Consider the following 17,736-nt stretch of genomic DNA (forward strand, 5'->3'; position numbering starts at 1 on the left):
CCAAATTTGCACACGACAGCATTCCACAATGTGATGCTAGAGGTAGTATCAGTGTGTGTGTCTCCAAAACACTGACACAACATATCCTTCCCTCTCAGCAACACCATACTTGCAGATGATAGTTATCTGAAGTAATTCAGAGCAGAAATTCATGTCTGAAAATGATGCAACACCATTTATCTGCAACACCATTTATCAATAGTCCATTCTACCCAGATATTGCACCACACCAAAGGCAGCCATGTATATTAATTTTAAATTAACAACAGCCTGAGGCTGTTGTTAATTTAAAATTAATATTTATACAGTTGCTGACAGGTCCACAAAATGTTGAAAATATTAAAAGCAGCCATGTGTGCTGTGGTGTTAAAGGTAGCCTGCTTTTTGGACAGAGTTTCAGTAGCTTGGCATTTCATAATCCCCAGTGATTAAGGATGACACAGAATGTCTTAATAAGTCCTTTAATTTTGTCGAAGTGACAGATACAGAGGTGCAGGGGATACATTGTGAGTTGACACTTGGTTTACCAGAGCTTCAGCGACATGTTTGCTTCATCTCGTATTCACATTCAGTCCGACAGTGAGCAAACACTGTATCCAAACACCCCATATGCCTGTGTATTGCACACCTTGACCAGCTGACCACATGTAGATCCAAAACGAGCCCATTTCAAACTCTCTCAGATGATGATAAGATTGTCTCGTGCAAGCACATCTACATCTACATCCATACTCCGCAAGCCACCTGACGGTGTGTGGCGGAGGGTACCCTGAGTACCTCTATCGATTCTCCTTTCTATTCCAGTCGCATATTGTTCGTGGAAAGAAGGATTGTCGGTATGCTTCTGTGTGGACTCTGATCTCTCTGATTTTATCCTCGTGGTCTCTTCGCGAGATATACGTAGGAGGGAGCAGTATACTGCTTGACTCTTCGGTGAAGCGTTGTTCTCGAAACTTTAACTAAGGCCCATACCGAGCTACTGAGCATCTCTCCTGCAGAGTCTTCCACTGGAGTTTATCTATCATCTCCGTAATGCTTTCGCGATTACTAAATGATCCTGTAACAAAGCGCGCTGCTCTTCGTTGGATCTTCTCTAAGTCTTGTATCAACCCTATGTGGTACGGATCCCACACTGCTGAGCAGTATTCAAGCAGTGGGTGAACAAGCGTACTGTAACCTACTTCCTTTGTTTTTGGATTGCATTTCCTTAGGATTCTTCCAATGAATCTCAGTCTGGCATCTGCTTTACCGACGATCAACTTTATATGATCATTCCATTTTAAACCACTCCTAATGCCTACTCCCAGATAATTTATGGAATTAACTGCTTCCAGTTGCTGACCTGCTATTTTGTAGCTAAATGATATGGGAACTATCGTTCTATGTATTCGCAGCACATTACACTTGTCTACATTGAGATTCAATTGCCATTCCCTGCACCATGCGTCAATTCGCTGCAGATCCTCCTGCATTTCAGTACAATTTTCCATTGTTACAACCACTCGATACACCACAGCATCATCTGCAAAATGCCTCAGTGAACTTCCAATGTCATCCACAAGATCATTTATGTATATTGTGAATAGCAACGGTCCTATGACACTCCCCTGCGGCACACCTGAAATCACTCTTACTTCGGAAGAGAATGACATGCTGCGTTCTATTATCTAGAAACTCTTCAATCCAATCACACAATTGGTCTGATAGTCCATATGCTCTTACTTTGTTCATTAAACGACTGTGGGAACTGTATCGAACCCCTTGCGGAAGTCAAGGAACACGGCATCTACCTATGAACCCGTGTCTGTGGTCCTCTGAGTCTCGTGGACGAATAGCGCGAGCTGGGTTTCACACGACCGTCTTTTTCGAAACCCATGCTGATTCCTACAGAGTAGATTTGTAGTCTCCAGAAAAGTCATTGTACTTGAACATAATACGTGTTCCAAAATTCTACAACTGATCGACGTTAGAGATATAGGTCTACAGTTCTGCACATCTGTTCGACGTCCCTTCTTGAAAACGGGAATGACCTGTGCCCTTTTCCAATCCTTCGGAACGCTACGCTCTTCTAGAGACCTACGGTACACTGCTGCAAGAAGGGGGACAAGTTCCTTCGCGTACTCTGTGTAAAATCGAACTGGTATCCCATCAGGTCCAGCGGCCTTTCCTCTTTTGAGTGATTCTAATTGTTTCTCTATCCCTCTGTCATCTATTTCGATATCTACCATTTTGTCATCTGTGCGCCAATCTAGAGAAGGAACTACAGTGCAGTCATCCTCTGTGAAATGGCTTTGGATAAAGACATTTAGTATTTCGGCCTTTAGTCCGTCATCCTCTGTTTCAGTACCATTTTGGTCACAGAGTGTCTCGACATTTTGTTTTGATCCACCTACCACTTTGACATAAGACCAAAATTTCTTAGGATTGTCTGCCAAGTCAGTACATAGAACTTTACTTTCGAATTCATTGAACGCCTCTCGCATAGCCCTCCTCACACTACATTTCGCTTCGCGTAATTTTTGTTTGTCTGCAAGGCTTTGGCTATGTTTATTTTTGCTGTGAAGTTCCCTTTGCTTCCGCAGCAGTTTCCTAACTCGGTTGTTGTACCATTGTGGCTCTTTTCCATCTCTTACGATCTTGTTTGGCACATACTCATCTAACGCATATTGTACGATGGTTTTGAACTTTGGCCACTGATCCTCAACACTATCTGTAATTGAGACAAAACTTTAGTGTTGAGTCGTCAGGTACTCTGTAATCTGCTTTTTGTCACTTTTGCTAAACAGAAAAATCTTCCTACCTTTTTTAATATTTCTATTTATGGATGAAATCATCGATGCAGTAACCACTTCATGATCACTGATTCCCTGTTCTGCGTTAACTGTTTCAAATAGTTCGGGTCTGTTTATCACCAGAAGGTCTAATATATTATCGCCATGAGTCGGTTCTCTCTTTAACTGCTCAAGGTAGTTTTCAGATAAAGCACTTAAAAAAATTTCACGGGATTCTTTGTCCCTGCCACCCGTTATGAACGTTTGAGTCTCCCAGTCTATATCTGGCAAATTAAAATCTCCACCCAGAACTATAACATGGTGTGGAAATCTACTCGAAATATTTTCCAAATTATCCTTCAGGTGCTCAGCCACAACAGCTGATGAGCCAGGGGGCCTATAGAGACATCCAATTACCATGTCTGAGCCTGCTTTAACCGTGACCTTCACCCAAATCATTTCAAATTTCGGATCTCCGTCAATTTCTTTCGATACTATTGCACTTCTTATCACTATAAACACGCCTCCCCTTTCACTGTCCAGCCTGTCTCTGCGATATACATTCCAATCTGAGTTTAGGATTTCATTACTGTTTACGTCTGGTTTTAGCCAACTTTCTGTCCCTAGTACTATATGGGCGTTGTGATCGTTTATTAATGAGAGCAGTTCTGGGACCTTTCTGTAGACACTCCTGCAGTTTACTATTAGCACATTAATATTGTTATTCCCTGTTGCATTTTGCCTACTCCTACCTTGCCGCGTCTCAGGAGGTGTCTTGTCGGGCCTAGGGAGGGAATTCTCTAACCTAAAAAACCCACATGTGCACTCCACACGTACTCCGCTACCCTTGCAGCCGCTTCCAGCGTGTAGTGCACGCCTGACCTATTCAGGGGGACTCTACATTTCTCCACCCGATAGCGGAGGTCGAGAAATTTGCACCCCAGATCTCCACAGAATCGTCTGAGCCTCTGGTTTAAGCCTTCCACTCGGCTCCAAACCAGAGGACCGCGATCGGTTCTGGGAACAATACTACAAATAGTTAGTTCTGATTCCACCCCGCGAGCGAGGCTTTCCGCCTTCACCAATTCCGCCAACTGCCTGTACGAACTGAGGATGACCTCTGAACCCAGACGGCAGGAGTCATTGGTGCCGACATGAGCAACAATTTGCAGTCGGGTGCACCCAGTGCTCTCTATCACCGCCGGCAGGGCCTCCTCCACATCTCGGATGAGACCCCCGGCAAGCAGAGTGAACACTGGCCTTCTTCCCCGACCTTTCCGCTATTTCCCTAAGGGGCTCCATCACCCGCCTAACGTTGGAGCTCCAAATAACTAATAAACCTCTCGCCCCGTGTGCCTGCTCGGACCTTGCTGAAGGACCGGCCACATGTCCACTCACAGGCAGAGTGGGCGATGCCACACGGCCAGCCTCCACATTGACCCTCCACCTCCTGCGCCGCGAACGCCGCTGAACCCGCCACTCCCCTTGGGGAGAGGGTGGCCCAACCGTGCCCGGTACCCGCGAAGATGTCTCAACAGCAGGGACAGTGCATGAAGCATGTAAACCCTGGGGTGTACCATGCGACGCACCAGACTCCCCACTGCCGCTACATTCCGAGGCAGCAGCCTGAAGACGGCTGACCGCGGCCATTAACACGTTCAGCTGTTCGCGAACAGTGGCCAGCTCCTCCTGCATCCGTACACAGCAGTCACACATCCTATCCATCCTAAGAAATCAGTTTACTGTAGAGAGTTAATCAACTTTTAACTAGACTGCTAATTCACTAAAGGCAGCTGATTGTTGAATAAACTGTGGTTGCTAGCCACTTCTTATAGAAAACAATGAAAATAGCACTACCTGTCTTTGGACTGTATTGAAAACGAGACACTAGCACTACTGCCACTATGGCTGGCTAAAGGGACTCTCTCTGACTGTATTCAAAACAAACACGAAATCTATGGAACACTATTACTAGTGCTCGACAATTAAAGCTTCCTAAAAGCAAAAACACACAGAAGAAGAAGTGACAAGTGAGAAAAATACAGTTAATACTTAAATTAAGGTAGCTCGCTGCACAGCAGACGTGAAGCAGACAGCAGTTATGACGACACTGGCATTATCTGTAATCTTTCACAATTCTCACTAACCACCTGATAAATTGCATGCCCATTACTTAACTTGTAATTGATAACATGGTCACATAGTGACCTATAACATCCTCTGGTGATTATTCTAGCCACCATAAATGTTTAACAACAAAAACAATTGATTTTTGACAAAATAATTTAATTGGATAGATAAAAAATCTACTCACCAAGTGCCGGCAGAACACACACATAAAAGAGGGTTGTAATTAGGCAAGCTTTCAGAGCCAGTGGATCCTTCTTCAGGCAGGAGGGTTGAAGGGGAAGGAAGAGAGGTGAAGGAAAAGGACTGGAGAGGTCTAGGAAAATGTATAGATTTGGGGAAATTCACCTGGAAATGCGGGTCAGGGTAGACTTACCGCATGGGATGATAAGGGAAGACCCCTCTTCCTTTCTCTTCAACCCTTCTGCCTGAAGAAGGAGGCACTGGCTCTGAAATCTTGCCTAATTACAATCCTCTTCCATGTGTGTGTTCTGCCACTGCTTGGTGAGTAGAATTTTTATCTATCCAATTAAATTATTTCGTCATAAATGTATGCAACATTCACAGAGCTTTGTGTGTATGGAGTTATGCATGCATTTAACCATTCTGCAAATATAATACTTACTGTACAAGCTACAATATGATGTGTGTCGGAGGGTATCTTACACCACTACCAACACTTCCCTTCCTTGTTCCACTTGCAAAAGGAGTGAGGGAAAAAAATGACTGTCTAAATGCCTCCTTACGAGCCCTAATTTCTCTTATCTTGCCTTCATGGTCCTTATGAAAAATGTATGTTAACAGCAGTAGAATTGTCCTGCGCTAAGCTGCAAATGGTGTTTCTCTCAATTTTCTCAATACTGTTCTGCAAAAAGAATGTCCTCTGCCCCCAAGGGATTCCAACATGATTTCACAAAATATTTTCATAACACTCATTTTTTGATGGAACTTACTGGTAATAAATCTAGCAGCCTGCCTCTGAATTTCTTTGATATTTTTCTTTCATCTGATCTGGTGGGGAGCCCAAACACTTGAAAAGTACTCAGAAATGAGTCTTACTAGTGATGTATAAGCAGTACTCCTTTGTAGATGAGCTACACTTTTCTAAAATACTCCCAGTAAACTGAAATCTACCACTCACCTTCCCTACTACCGACCTTACATGTTCATTCCATTCCATATCACTTCAGAATGTCATGCATACACAGTTAATCGTTGTGACTATGTCAATGAACACACAAGCTACATGGCACTTGAACACTAATCATTTGCATTAACTTAAATTTTTCTACATTTAGAGCAAGCTGCCATATATCTCAGCAAATATAAATTCTATGTAAGTCATCTTGTACTCTCATACAGTCACATAATGACAATGATAATGATGATGATGATGATGATGATGATGATAATGATGACACATTTTGTATGCTACATCATCATCAGCAATGCAGACTCTTCTCACCCTATCCATCTCATAGCATTTATAGATCTAGATAACAAAAACAATCCATCACACTTCCCTGGGGCAGCTTTGATGGTACCCTCGTCCCCATTGAACACTGACCATCCAGGACAATGGATTCTATAACTTAATAAGTCTTCAAGCCACTAGCATGTTTGGGAACAGCCTGCAGTGGGGCACTATGTCAAACACTTTCTGAAATCTAAGAATATGGAATCTGCCTGATTCCCTTCATCCTTGGTTTCCAGGACACCATGTGAGAAAAGGGCATACTGAGCTCCTCGCAAGCTGTGCTTTCTAAATCCGTGGTGACTAATGAATAGAAGCTTTCCTGTCTTATGAAAATTTGTTATATTCAAACATAGAATATTTTCAATAATTTTGCAGCAAACATATGCTAACATCATAGGTCTGTAATTTTGTATGTCCATTACATTATTTTACTCTTCTTTTATACAGGATTCACCTGCGTTTTTTTTATTGTCATTTGAGGCTTTCAACTGGGCAAGAGATCCTTGACAAAAAAAAGATGAGTAAGGGGCCAGTGACAAAGAGTACTCTCTTTGAAACCTAATCGGGGTTTCATCTATATCTGGTGACTTATTCGTTTTCAACTCTTTCAGTTGCTTCTCAGTGCCAGGAATGCCTGTTACTGTGTCCCCCTTACAGAGCCTGTGTGAAGTCAAATGATGATATGTCCATATGGACATCTGGCATGAGTCATTTTTTAATGCAAAATTTAAAACTTCATCTTCCCTTTTGCTGTCTTCTGTTGTGATACCAAACTGGTTGATGAGTGAATATGAAGAATCCTTTGACCTGTTTCACAATTTTACATAGGACCAGAATTCTAGCGAGCTCATTTGGTAATATACGATGGTGGAAATTGTTGTACGATTCGCACATCGATCATTTTATAGATGCACAAATTTCTTCTAACTTTTGCCTGTCGACTTTTCCATGTCCGTTTTTGGAATGATATACAATCTCTGCTTCCTCAGTATTTTCTTAATTTTGTTATTAAATGATGGTGAGTCTTATCTATTGTTCATACATTTGGTTGGCAGCTAGCTCTCCAAAACATAATTTACTGTCAGTTAATACTTTAACCTTAATTCCTGTGTGCCCATCATATTTGAACTAAATGATGTCCATTCATTGTCAAAGTAGGATACTTACAACTGCTTATGTGCTATTTCCAGTATTAGATTCATCCTATTTTTCTTGATGTAGTTAATGAACTTAGTAATCATAATCGCTATGACGACATGGTAAGCGCTAATCCTCATCTCCATTCCTCCCAAGTGCTTAACTTTGTCAGCAAGTGTGCATCATACTACATTTAAAAGGAATATGCCATAATTCTGGAAAAAACTCTAAGACTTATGGTATTCAACACTTACTGAAGAAGAAGAAATTGTTCTACTTCACCTTTTCAGTGTATTTTTCTTGTATTATTGAACTGAAATTGTGCTCAAGAGCAGGATTCCAGCATATAACAGTAGTTCCTTACAGAAACTGTCACACTTCTCTCCTCTGCAGAGCTTTCTATTCATTTTACTAGTGTTTGTAAAGCACCTTAAGAGGAGGTGTGTGGATATGAAAGTTTCCCCATCATAACAAGGTTTCACAAGATTTTTGGATTGCATCTGAATAATGTTGACTTCTTGCTTGGTATTTCAGCTGACCGCCTGGATACCACCTTCAGGTCAACTTTATGGCTGGAGATTACTTGCTACATTTATTCAAAAAATTGGTGCAATGTTCCATGCATACAGATCTTGGCTGTAGTATCGCCCACTGTAGAATTTCACACTATTAAACAGTGCTGCATCTGAGATGCACCAACACATGTGTAGCTGTGTCATTATGCATGGTTTCTGTCAAACTGTGTGCATGTGGCCTTTGAATTTGGTAATGAAATTGATAAAATTAATTGTCATGGATGAAATTTTACTTTTGTGAATGAATGAATGAAGGAAATGGCTATGTCCCATGCCTTATCCAGTTGAAGGCTGCCACCCTAGTTAATAAGTACTTCTGCCATTTCATTTTAAAATATATTGTGCCAGAAAGAATGTGCTCAACCTAAATTTGAGGACAAGATGTTAAGAGTTATACTTTTCACACTAAATAATATAATTTGAATTGTTATGTGGTGCTACAGAAGAATGCTGAAGATTAGATGGGTAGATCACATAACTAATGAGGAGGTATTGAATAGGATTGGGGAAAAGAGAAGTTTGTGGCACAACTTGACCAGAAGAAGGGATTGGTTGGTAGGACATGTTCTGAGGCATCAAGGGATCACCAATTTAGTATTGGAGGGCAGCGTGGAGGGTAAAAATCGTAGGGGGAGACCAAGAGATGAATACACTAAGCAGATTCAGAAAGATGTAGGTTGCAGTAGGTACTGGGAGATGAAGAAGCTTGCACAGGATAGAGTAGCATGGAGAGCTGCATCAAACCAGTCTCAGGACTGAAGACCACAACAACAACAACAACAACAACATGTAAAAAACAAAAATAATCAAACATTGCAACAAGTAAAGACGAACTTACAATACCTGCATGTGCTCTCTCTCTCTCTCTCTCTCTCTCTCTCTCTCTCTCTCTCTCTCTCTCTCTCCCCCCCCCTCTCCCCCCTCCCCCTCCCCCCCCCCCCCCTCTCTCTCTCTCTCACACGCGTGCGCGCATGCAGACAGACACACCCAAAATCGAGAAAGTTTTTTGAAGAAATCTGTGACTCAAGATGTACTTTGTGACAGATAACTTTGCAAATGGTAGCTCTATTGTAGAAGGGGGCTGTCCCAAGAGTTTCAAAATAATTTTTTAAAGGAGTGCTTTTATTGTTTTTTGATGCACAAAAGTTTAAAAATCTTCAAAATAAATTCCTTTTGCATCTATGGTGCCACTGCTTCACTCTGTCTGCATAGTCTTCCTGGAAGGTGTCACTGGGAAGCTCTGTCAAGTGGCACATCAAAGCTTCTTTTACCCCCTCAGGTGGTGTCCCTTCAAGCTTCTCTGTATACTTTGAAACGGAAAGAAGTCTGGGCTACATGGTGGCTGAGGCAGCATTGCCACACTGTTTCTGCCATCGCATTGCCGTGATGCAAAGTCTGGTTGTTTGTGATGTCTTCCCTGATGCATTCCACCCTGTCCCACAAGAAGATGAGCATTTAAATGTAAAACTGGCCATTAACTATTTGTCCTTAAAACACACATTCAGTGTGACTCATGCCTTTTTTGGATGAGGTGATGTTTCCTGTGCCACTCTGTGCTTTATCATTTTGATTTGGGATTGACTCAAAAATCCAGGTCTCTTCATGTGTCGCCACTCTACCCAAAAAATTAGGTTCAATTTCATGGCATTCCAGCAACCCGTGACAATGCAGCCCATAGATTTCCTTCTGTTCATACGTCATACTTTTTGGAACCATCTTTGTGTGCACCTTTCTCATGTTTAATTCATCTCTGCTGTTTATGCTTAAGTGTGGAAACCAGTTTACATTTATTTGCACTTTTCCCCATTTTGGTGCATTTGGGATGTTGACAGACTCCCAAAGCACTTATTGCCATCAACATTTTCTCGGCCCTCCGGAAACATCTTGTGCCACTTCTATCTTCGTGACTAGGACATGAGTTCCTCCTCAAAGGCTTCCCTGATCAGGCCCATCATCTCAGAGCCTGAATTTTGTTTTTAGTTTAATGCATAATTGGAATGCATATTTCTAATTGATTGACTACTGCACCTTGAATCTTGATGCGTCACTAAAATGCATTATGTGCAAAACAGGATCGTCATTATGTCACTGCCAGAGGTAACTGAGCCAAGTGGCTTTCATTAGCCAAGACCCGACAGCACTGTCTCCACTGAAAACTGTGTCAATCTCTAGTCCTTCTGGATCACTAGAGAATTTTACTTTCAAAATTTTTGGGACAAACCTGTAAAATTTGGGAGAAGGAAACAATATTTTGAAAATTTTAGTGCTAGTTACACTACTTAACATTTTAACAATTTTAACCAACATACAGACAAACAATCTTCCATATTCTTCCAGGGACCCCGACTCAACTGTATTGGTGACAGCCAAACTTGCTGCAGCTGATTCATTGCAAACAGTGAATGTCTTAGTGACATAAGGTCTTGTATCATTGAAGTTCAAACAAGCAAAATAGATATTTACAGTCATACACGAAATGAAATACTGTTAGGATCTCTCTGGATAACGAATAAAGGTGAAGTCAAAACAGATAACTTAATCAAGAAATCCAGTCCAACATGTTTTGCACTTAGAAATATCTGTTATTGCATTGAATTAAGGCAAGGGTGCTGTTTTATGTTCCATATTTTCATTACCTGTTGTGATGCATAACTATCTTCTAAGGGCAATGCAATTAAAGCAAAAATGAGTTCTAAGAAGGTTGCAAAAAAGTAGGTAGCCGTATTTGTCAGTGGCCTCTTAGAGGATCATTCCATTTTTATACTTGTTACCCAGCATAATCACTCCTGAATGGTACTTATGCCTTGTAATAAAAATTAGTTTCAGCCATATCATCACCTATATGACTAGGATATAACATACTTTGCTTCATTACCTAGGATTCAGAATAGAGCTTTGTATTTTGATAAAAAAGACATTAAGAAGCTTTGGCAGACATAAAAATTATGTTGAAAATCTCTGAAAATTAATTATATTAAATAGCAAATCAGATAATGTGATTATCTAGCTCTGTAGTGACATGACAAGTAATAACACTCTTTGTTAAATAAAAATCTGTCCTTACATTGTGTAGATAGCTGCATACATAGACAATTACCAGTGCAGTTGTGTAAATTAAGCAAACAGAAGTAGATAAAGCAGCAGCTGTGTAATAAAATTGAGGAAACAACAGATTTATCAAAGTAGTAGCTTTCCAGGTAATGTTGTTATGTTAGTTTGTGGTGTGAATAGTGACAACTAGTTCCCTCTTGTAATGTGTACTGTAACCTGTTCCATGTCCTTGGAGGTTTTCCTTTATGATGGTATCTGTTGAATTTGACAGGTGGGTGGGTGGATGGATGGATGGATGGATGGATGGACAGGTTAAGTAAGCGAATTAATGCATCAAGTGTCTTCCTGTGAATATTCAAATTGAGGTATATAAATAGGTGGGTGTTCAGCAGTCAGACAGTTAAGCTGATAGCAGGAGTCACTGTGCTTTATCAACATAAATGCATATTATATGACAACAAAAGGCATCCCTCTTTTCCAAATGGTGAGCAGGTACAGTTTACTGTTAAGATATTTTCTATTCTAACCATTTTCTTTTGCTATGCCTAAAGTCCTTTTTGGGTTCTTTCTTTTTTGAAATTCCAATTTATTGTTTGAGCATTTCCTGCTAGCAAGCATTCTAGTCAAATGAATCTCAGAGCTTTGACCTAAGGCACACTTACTGGTCATTACGGATCCCTATAGTTAACAAATACATCTGTTATATCTTGACTTAAACTTTTCTGTTTTCCAAATTTCTTCATTATTGCCCATTTAAGATCCATAGCATTAATAAGTGAAAAACTTAAAAATTGCTTTACACTGCCTACAGCTTTCACGTTTGCCTCAAAACTTGCAGGGCTAAATTGAAAACAACAATGACTAGATTTCTGCTGTGATTTTCTGTAGTGGAGTGCTTGGGAGAAAGAGCCGAAACTGCTTGGCTATTAGTGAAAGTTTTGGTACTAGAGAAGCATAATTTTTGGTTAAAAATCATTGATAAGAGCTGTGACAGTTGATACTTTCCAAAATATATTTATCTGTCATTTGTATAATATAAGCAAAAACCATTACTATCAAACTTTTAATTTTTGAACATTATTTACATTGTGTAAAAATTATTATGAGGGATAGAGAAAGGGAGAGCAAGAGAGAGAATTCAAAGAAGTGTTTTTCCACATACAGGGTGGACCAGAATTGGGACAAACTTTCACAGGAGTTGTATGGATCAAAACAAGAAGAAAAATCCCTTTAAACATAGCCTCTTAAAATGCTTACCTTAATAGCTATGAGTATTTCTTCAGTAGAAGAGATCTATTTCATAGTAACAAAGATGAACAGGTGCTCACAACTCTAAAGGTGTGCATTTTGGGGCCCATATTTACTAGACTGTTTTTCTTGTTTTCATCCATACAACCACATCTGGAAGTGTGTCAGTGGATTTCTGATTCACCAAGTACATTGAGGTGGGGATGACAGTTAAAATCCCTATCCAACCATCCCGATGTAGGTTTTCTGCGATTTCCCTGAATCGATCTAGGCAAATGCTCGTTCCTTTGAAAAAGAGACATGGCTGATTTCCTTCCCCATCCTATTGTAATCCAGTCTTGTGCTGCATCTCTAATGACCACACTGTGGATGGGACATTACACTCTAACCTTCCTTTCTTTCTTCCTTCCTTCCTTCCAACTGTATGTATTATGAGACACAACAACTTTATCATAACATTATGCTACAAGAAAGGATACTTGTTATGATGATTACTAGTTTGTTCAGTTCATAAGATTACTGGAAGAAATATGCTACCTGTTGACAATGTGTGCAAGAATAACAAAAAAATTCTGATATTAAATAGAACCACCATACTTAAGACCTGGAAGCAAGCAAAACTATATCCATGGGGATATTTTTGTTAAAATATTTGTTTTCATGTGTGTTTTAGAATCTACAACAGAGCTTATTGAGGGCACATATGGTTCTGTGAATGCACAACTCATATATGGAGTGTTCACAACACCCCCTAATAGCATTAGTGGCTCAGCCGTGTGTGCCTTCTCACTCCAAGACATCACTGATACCTTTGAAGGAAACTTCAAGGAGCAGGCTGAGCTGAACTCCAACTGGCTGCCTGTGCAAAGTGCCAAGGTAAGAATATAATCTGTACAACATGACATACTTCATGGCAGTTGCATGGCTAATCTTCATTTCCGTTTAATTTGAATGTGTACTGTCAATAATTCCTATTTCTGAGAACAGAAAGACTGCTGCCTTGCATTAGTATTTGTTTATCTTTCCATAATTTTTAAGAGGAAAAAGAAACAATGGGGAAAGAACCTGCTTATTTTTCTCAGAGTAAAATATAATCTGTGCTTGTAATAAGACTGTTCACTTAAGCCTGTCTCAAACAGAGTAAGGTTCCCTGTAAGTTTGCTAGATGGCATGCACGACTGTCAGCTAGCAGTTAGGCATGACAGCTAATTCGCATGCTGAACCTCTCACACGGTGTGCGATTCGGCACGGAAGCTAGCTGGCTGGGATTCCGTGAATGGCAAGGCATGCAAGCCGCCTGAAATGCAATCTTTCTCAAAAGATTGTAAACAAACTATTTGGTAAAAAAATTTAAGTCTTGCACATCTTATAGCTTCATTAGTAGCTTCATGATTGAGTGCCTGTCATTTCATTAATGGTCGTATTTATTGTGATATTTTAGGAGTAAGTAAACTACCACAAGAGTTTCAGAGAGTTTGCAGTGAAAAACAGAGATTGCTTTTAATTTCCTTTAGACCATATATTGTTGTGCATGAAATGTAGCTATTATACTGAATGTTTCTCTGAACTTTGAAGGATATTGTGATCTATTACAAATCTCAATAAAATGTATCGTATATAAACCACTTCATCCCAAACTCTCACGCCAATGAAAAAGCCAGAATGAAATATTCACAAAATTCCTCCTATCTTATAAATGGTTCCAGATATAGAAACAAGATTTTGGCAAGTGACACTACACTAAGAGGAGAGTATTTCTTTTATATCTTCAAATTTAACACATTTTTCGGACAACACAACACACATATAAGTCACTGAGTAAGTTGACCTGTGTACAAGTCGGCATTCGATTAAACACTGAGTCTCAGTCTAGCGGCCGCTCTCGGCTGGCCGCTTAGGTGGCGCAGCTGCTGTCTGCCTGGCTGGCAGACAGCGCCGCACGTAGAGGACGTGCGTAATTGCGCGGCGGCACTTTGAATAATCGGCGAGTCACAACACTTTTCCCCCCTTTGAAATTGTTGCACTGGTCTTGATGGAGGTGTCCTGGAGATGGCTAACGTCCATAGGCGTTGTTTGACTCGCCGTAAAGTCCCGAGGAGGCGGCTTCCCGTACGGACGGAAATGTCCCCGATGATAACGGGTCGAGATGACAGGAGACGTAGGGGTTGAATCTGCTGGGGCCCCCTGCACCAATCTGCCCGTTGCGGCAAGTCCAGTTGATATGACAGGAGACATGGGCGATGTGTCGGCGTCTGTTGGAGGAGGAGGCGAGTAGATGTACTCTGACAGAGGACGGTCCTCCGGTTCCTGCATGGGCACGTCTCCTGGTGGCGTCCGTTCTGGTGCTGGCATCGCGATGACGGTGAGAGGGCTGCGTTGTGAGTATTGAGAGATGCCAAGATCCCGAGCATCAGGTAGAGCCAAAGGTGGTGTGGCGGCATTCGGAACAGGCGTTGCTGGCACCCGAGGCCGAAGCTGGTCCGAATGACGCACTGCAACACCCGCGTCCATCTGGATTTCATACAGGCGTCTGCCACGGTGTCGTAAGATGCGGCCCGGGCTCCATTTTGGCCGCCTGCCATATCCCCGTACCCAGACGAGGTCGTTGGCAGTGAACCGGCCACGTGAAGGCACCCGCGGCCGTGAGGTGGGAGGCCGCAGAAGATGAAGTAGCGTGCGGGGCTGTCGGCCATGTAAGAGCTCAGCCGGGCTGTGATCGCCCATGGGGGTGAAACGGTAAGACGCCAGGAACTGGAGAAGCGCGTCATCAGCAGCGGAAGAAGTCAGAAGTTTCCGCATCTGAGCCTTAAATGTGCGGACCAGTCGTTCAGCCTCACCGTTGGATTGTGGATGGAACGGCGGGGCCGTGACATGCGTAATGCCGTGACGAGCACAAAAATCCGCAAAGTCGGAAGAGGCAAATTGCGGACCATTATCAGTAACAAGAGTAGAGGGGAGGCCTACCAAAGAAAAAATGCGGGCGAGAGCACTGGTGGTTGCCGCGGTGGTAGGTGACGTGCAACGGACAATGAAAGGAAAGTTAGAATAGGCGTCAATTACGAGGAGCCAATAAGTACCTATAAAGGGTCCGGCAAAGTCAGCATGAATGCGCTCCCAGGGCTTCTCAGGCGAAGGCCACGGTGACAAAGGTGACTTCGGGGCAGCGGCCTGTGACGCACAAGGGCCGCAGGCAGCGACCATGTGTGCGATGTCAGAGTCGATGCCAGGCCAGTACACATGACGGCGTGCCAGAGATTTTGTGCGAGACACGCCCCAGTGCCCCTGGTGAAGGAGGCGCAAGACCGAAGCACGCAAAGACGCAGGTACCGCAGCACGCGGCGAAGCATTGTCAGTGGAGAGGAGGATAACACCATCCCTAGCCGTGAGGCGGTAGCGCAAAGTGTAGTAGTTCCCCAACGGATCAGAAGTCTTAGCGGACGGGCGATCTGGCCAACCCTTCTGAATACAGCGTAAAACCCGGGAGAGGGTAGGGTCAGAACCCGTAGCAGCCACCAGCCTGTCCCCAGTGATGGGGAACCCGTCCACAACCCGCTGCTCGGCAACATCCAGATGGAAACACAAAAATTCGTCCCTATCGAATGCCTGATCAGGACCCATGGGAAGGCGAGACAAAGCATCAGCATTCGCATGTTGAGCCGTTGGCCGGTAATGAATCTCATAATTGAAACGGGACAAGTAAAGAGCCCAACGCTGGAGGCGGTGTGCAGCCTTGTCGGGAAGTGATGTTGATGGATGAAACAAGGAAACAAGCGGTTTGTGATCCGTAACAAGATGAAATTTTGAGCCATAGAGAAAAACACCAAACTTATGAAGAGCATAAATGATGGCCAAAGCTTCTTTCTCAATTTGAGAATACTTTTGTTGGGCATCCGTGAGCGTTTTGGAGGCATAAGCGATGGGTTGTTCCGAACCGTCCGAAAAACGGTGCGCAAGGACTGCACCGACCCCGTATTGAGAGGCGTCTGTGGCAAGAACAAGATGTTGGCCAGGTCGATAAGTAGCCAGGCACGGGGCCTGTTTCGGCATAGTCTTTAATTTCCGGAAAGCCGCGTCACATGACGCGGACCAGTGAAAAGGCACGTTTTTATGCAACAGGCGATGCAACGGCTGAGCCACCGACGCCGCAGACGGTAAAAACTTGTGATAGTATGCTATTTTCCCCAAGAAAGCCTGCAGTTCCTTAACAGATGTAGGGCGAGGAAGGGCATCGATCGCAGCAACAGTGTGTTGAAGCGGACGAATACCATCCCGAGAGAGTTGAAACCCCAAGTACGTGATAGATGCCTGAAAGAATTGTGATTTCTGAAGATTACACTTAAGACCGGCAGTCTGTAAGACATTAAAAAGTGTGCGGAGATTTTGAAGATGTTTTTCAGTGGTGGAGCCAGTGACAACAATGTCGTCCATGTAATTGATACACCCCGGGACAGGGAGCAATAATTGTTCCAAGAATCGCTGAAAAAGAGCAGGGGCGCTAGCAACCCCGAATGGCAAGCGTTGGTATTGATAGAGGCCGAAAGGCGTGTTAAGGACCAGAAACTGCCGGGAAGTAGCGTCGAGAGGAAGTTGATGATAAGCTTCCGACAGGTCAATTTTAGAAAAATACTGTCCTCCAGCGAGTTTAGTGAACAGTTCTTCAGGACGGGGCATAGGGTAAGTGTCGATGAGGCATTGAGCATTTACAGTGGCTTTGAAATCGCCACAGAGACGAATATCACCATTGGGCTTAGCAACTACAATGACAGGAGAGGACCACTCACTGGAAGTGACAGGAAGCAAGACCCCTTAAGCAGTGAGACGATCCAACTCCCGTTTTACCCGATCACGAAGGGCCACAGGAATGGGCCGAGTCCGAAAAAACTTAGGCCGAGCAGTGGGTTTGAGCGTGATATGAGCTTCAAAGTTGTTTGCACGGCCTAACCCAGGAGAAAAAAGGGACGAAAATGTCGTCGACAAGGAATCCAGCTGAGCATAAGGAATAGCATCAGAGACAATATTGACAGAGTCATCTACGGAGAACCCAAAAACGCGAAAGGCATCGAAACCAAAAAGATTTTCTGTGGTGCTCTGGTCGACCACAAATATACGAACAGTGCGAACGACGGATTTGTAAGATACCTCAGCATTAAACTGTCCCAAGAGAGAAATCTTCTGTTTATTGTACGTCCGTAATTGCCGAGTGACAGGGGACAGGAGTGGAGAACCCAGCTGAAGATATGTCTGAGAATTAATTATAGTGGCAGCAGAACCGGTATCCACTTGCATGCGAACATCTCGACCAAGGATTTGGACAGTGAGGAATAACTTCCCTGAAAGGGAAGAAGTGCAA

General features: G+C 42.8%; 1 protein-coding gene across 5 annotated transcripts in view; it reads left to right on the forward strand.

Moving 5' to 3' along the window:
- Nucleotides 1–17,736, forward strand: part of LOC126190670 (semaphorin-1A) — a 925,653-nt gene that overhangs the window by 852,875 nt on the left and 55,042 nt on the right. For all 5 annotated transcript variants that reach the window (XM_049931116.1, XM_049931118.1, XM_049931117.1 and 2 more), the window contains exon 11: nt 13,060–13,262. In XM_049931116.1, coding sequence (XP_049787073.1) covers nt 13,060–13,262 — 203 coding nt within the window. The remainder of the gene's footprint in view (nt 1–13,059; nt 13,263–17,736) is intronic.

The sequence above is a fragment of the Schistocerca cancellata genome, chromosome 6 (genome assembly GCF_023864275.1).
Source record: "Schistocerca cancellata isolate TAMUIC-IGC-003103 chromosome 6, iqSchCanc2.1, whole genome shotgun sequence".
NCBI lineage: Eukaryota > Metazoa > Arthropoda > Insecta > Orthoptera > Acrididae > Schistocerca > Schistocerca cancellata.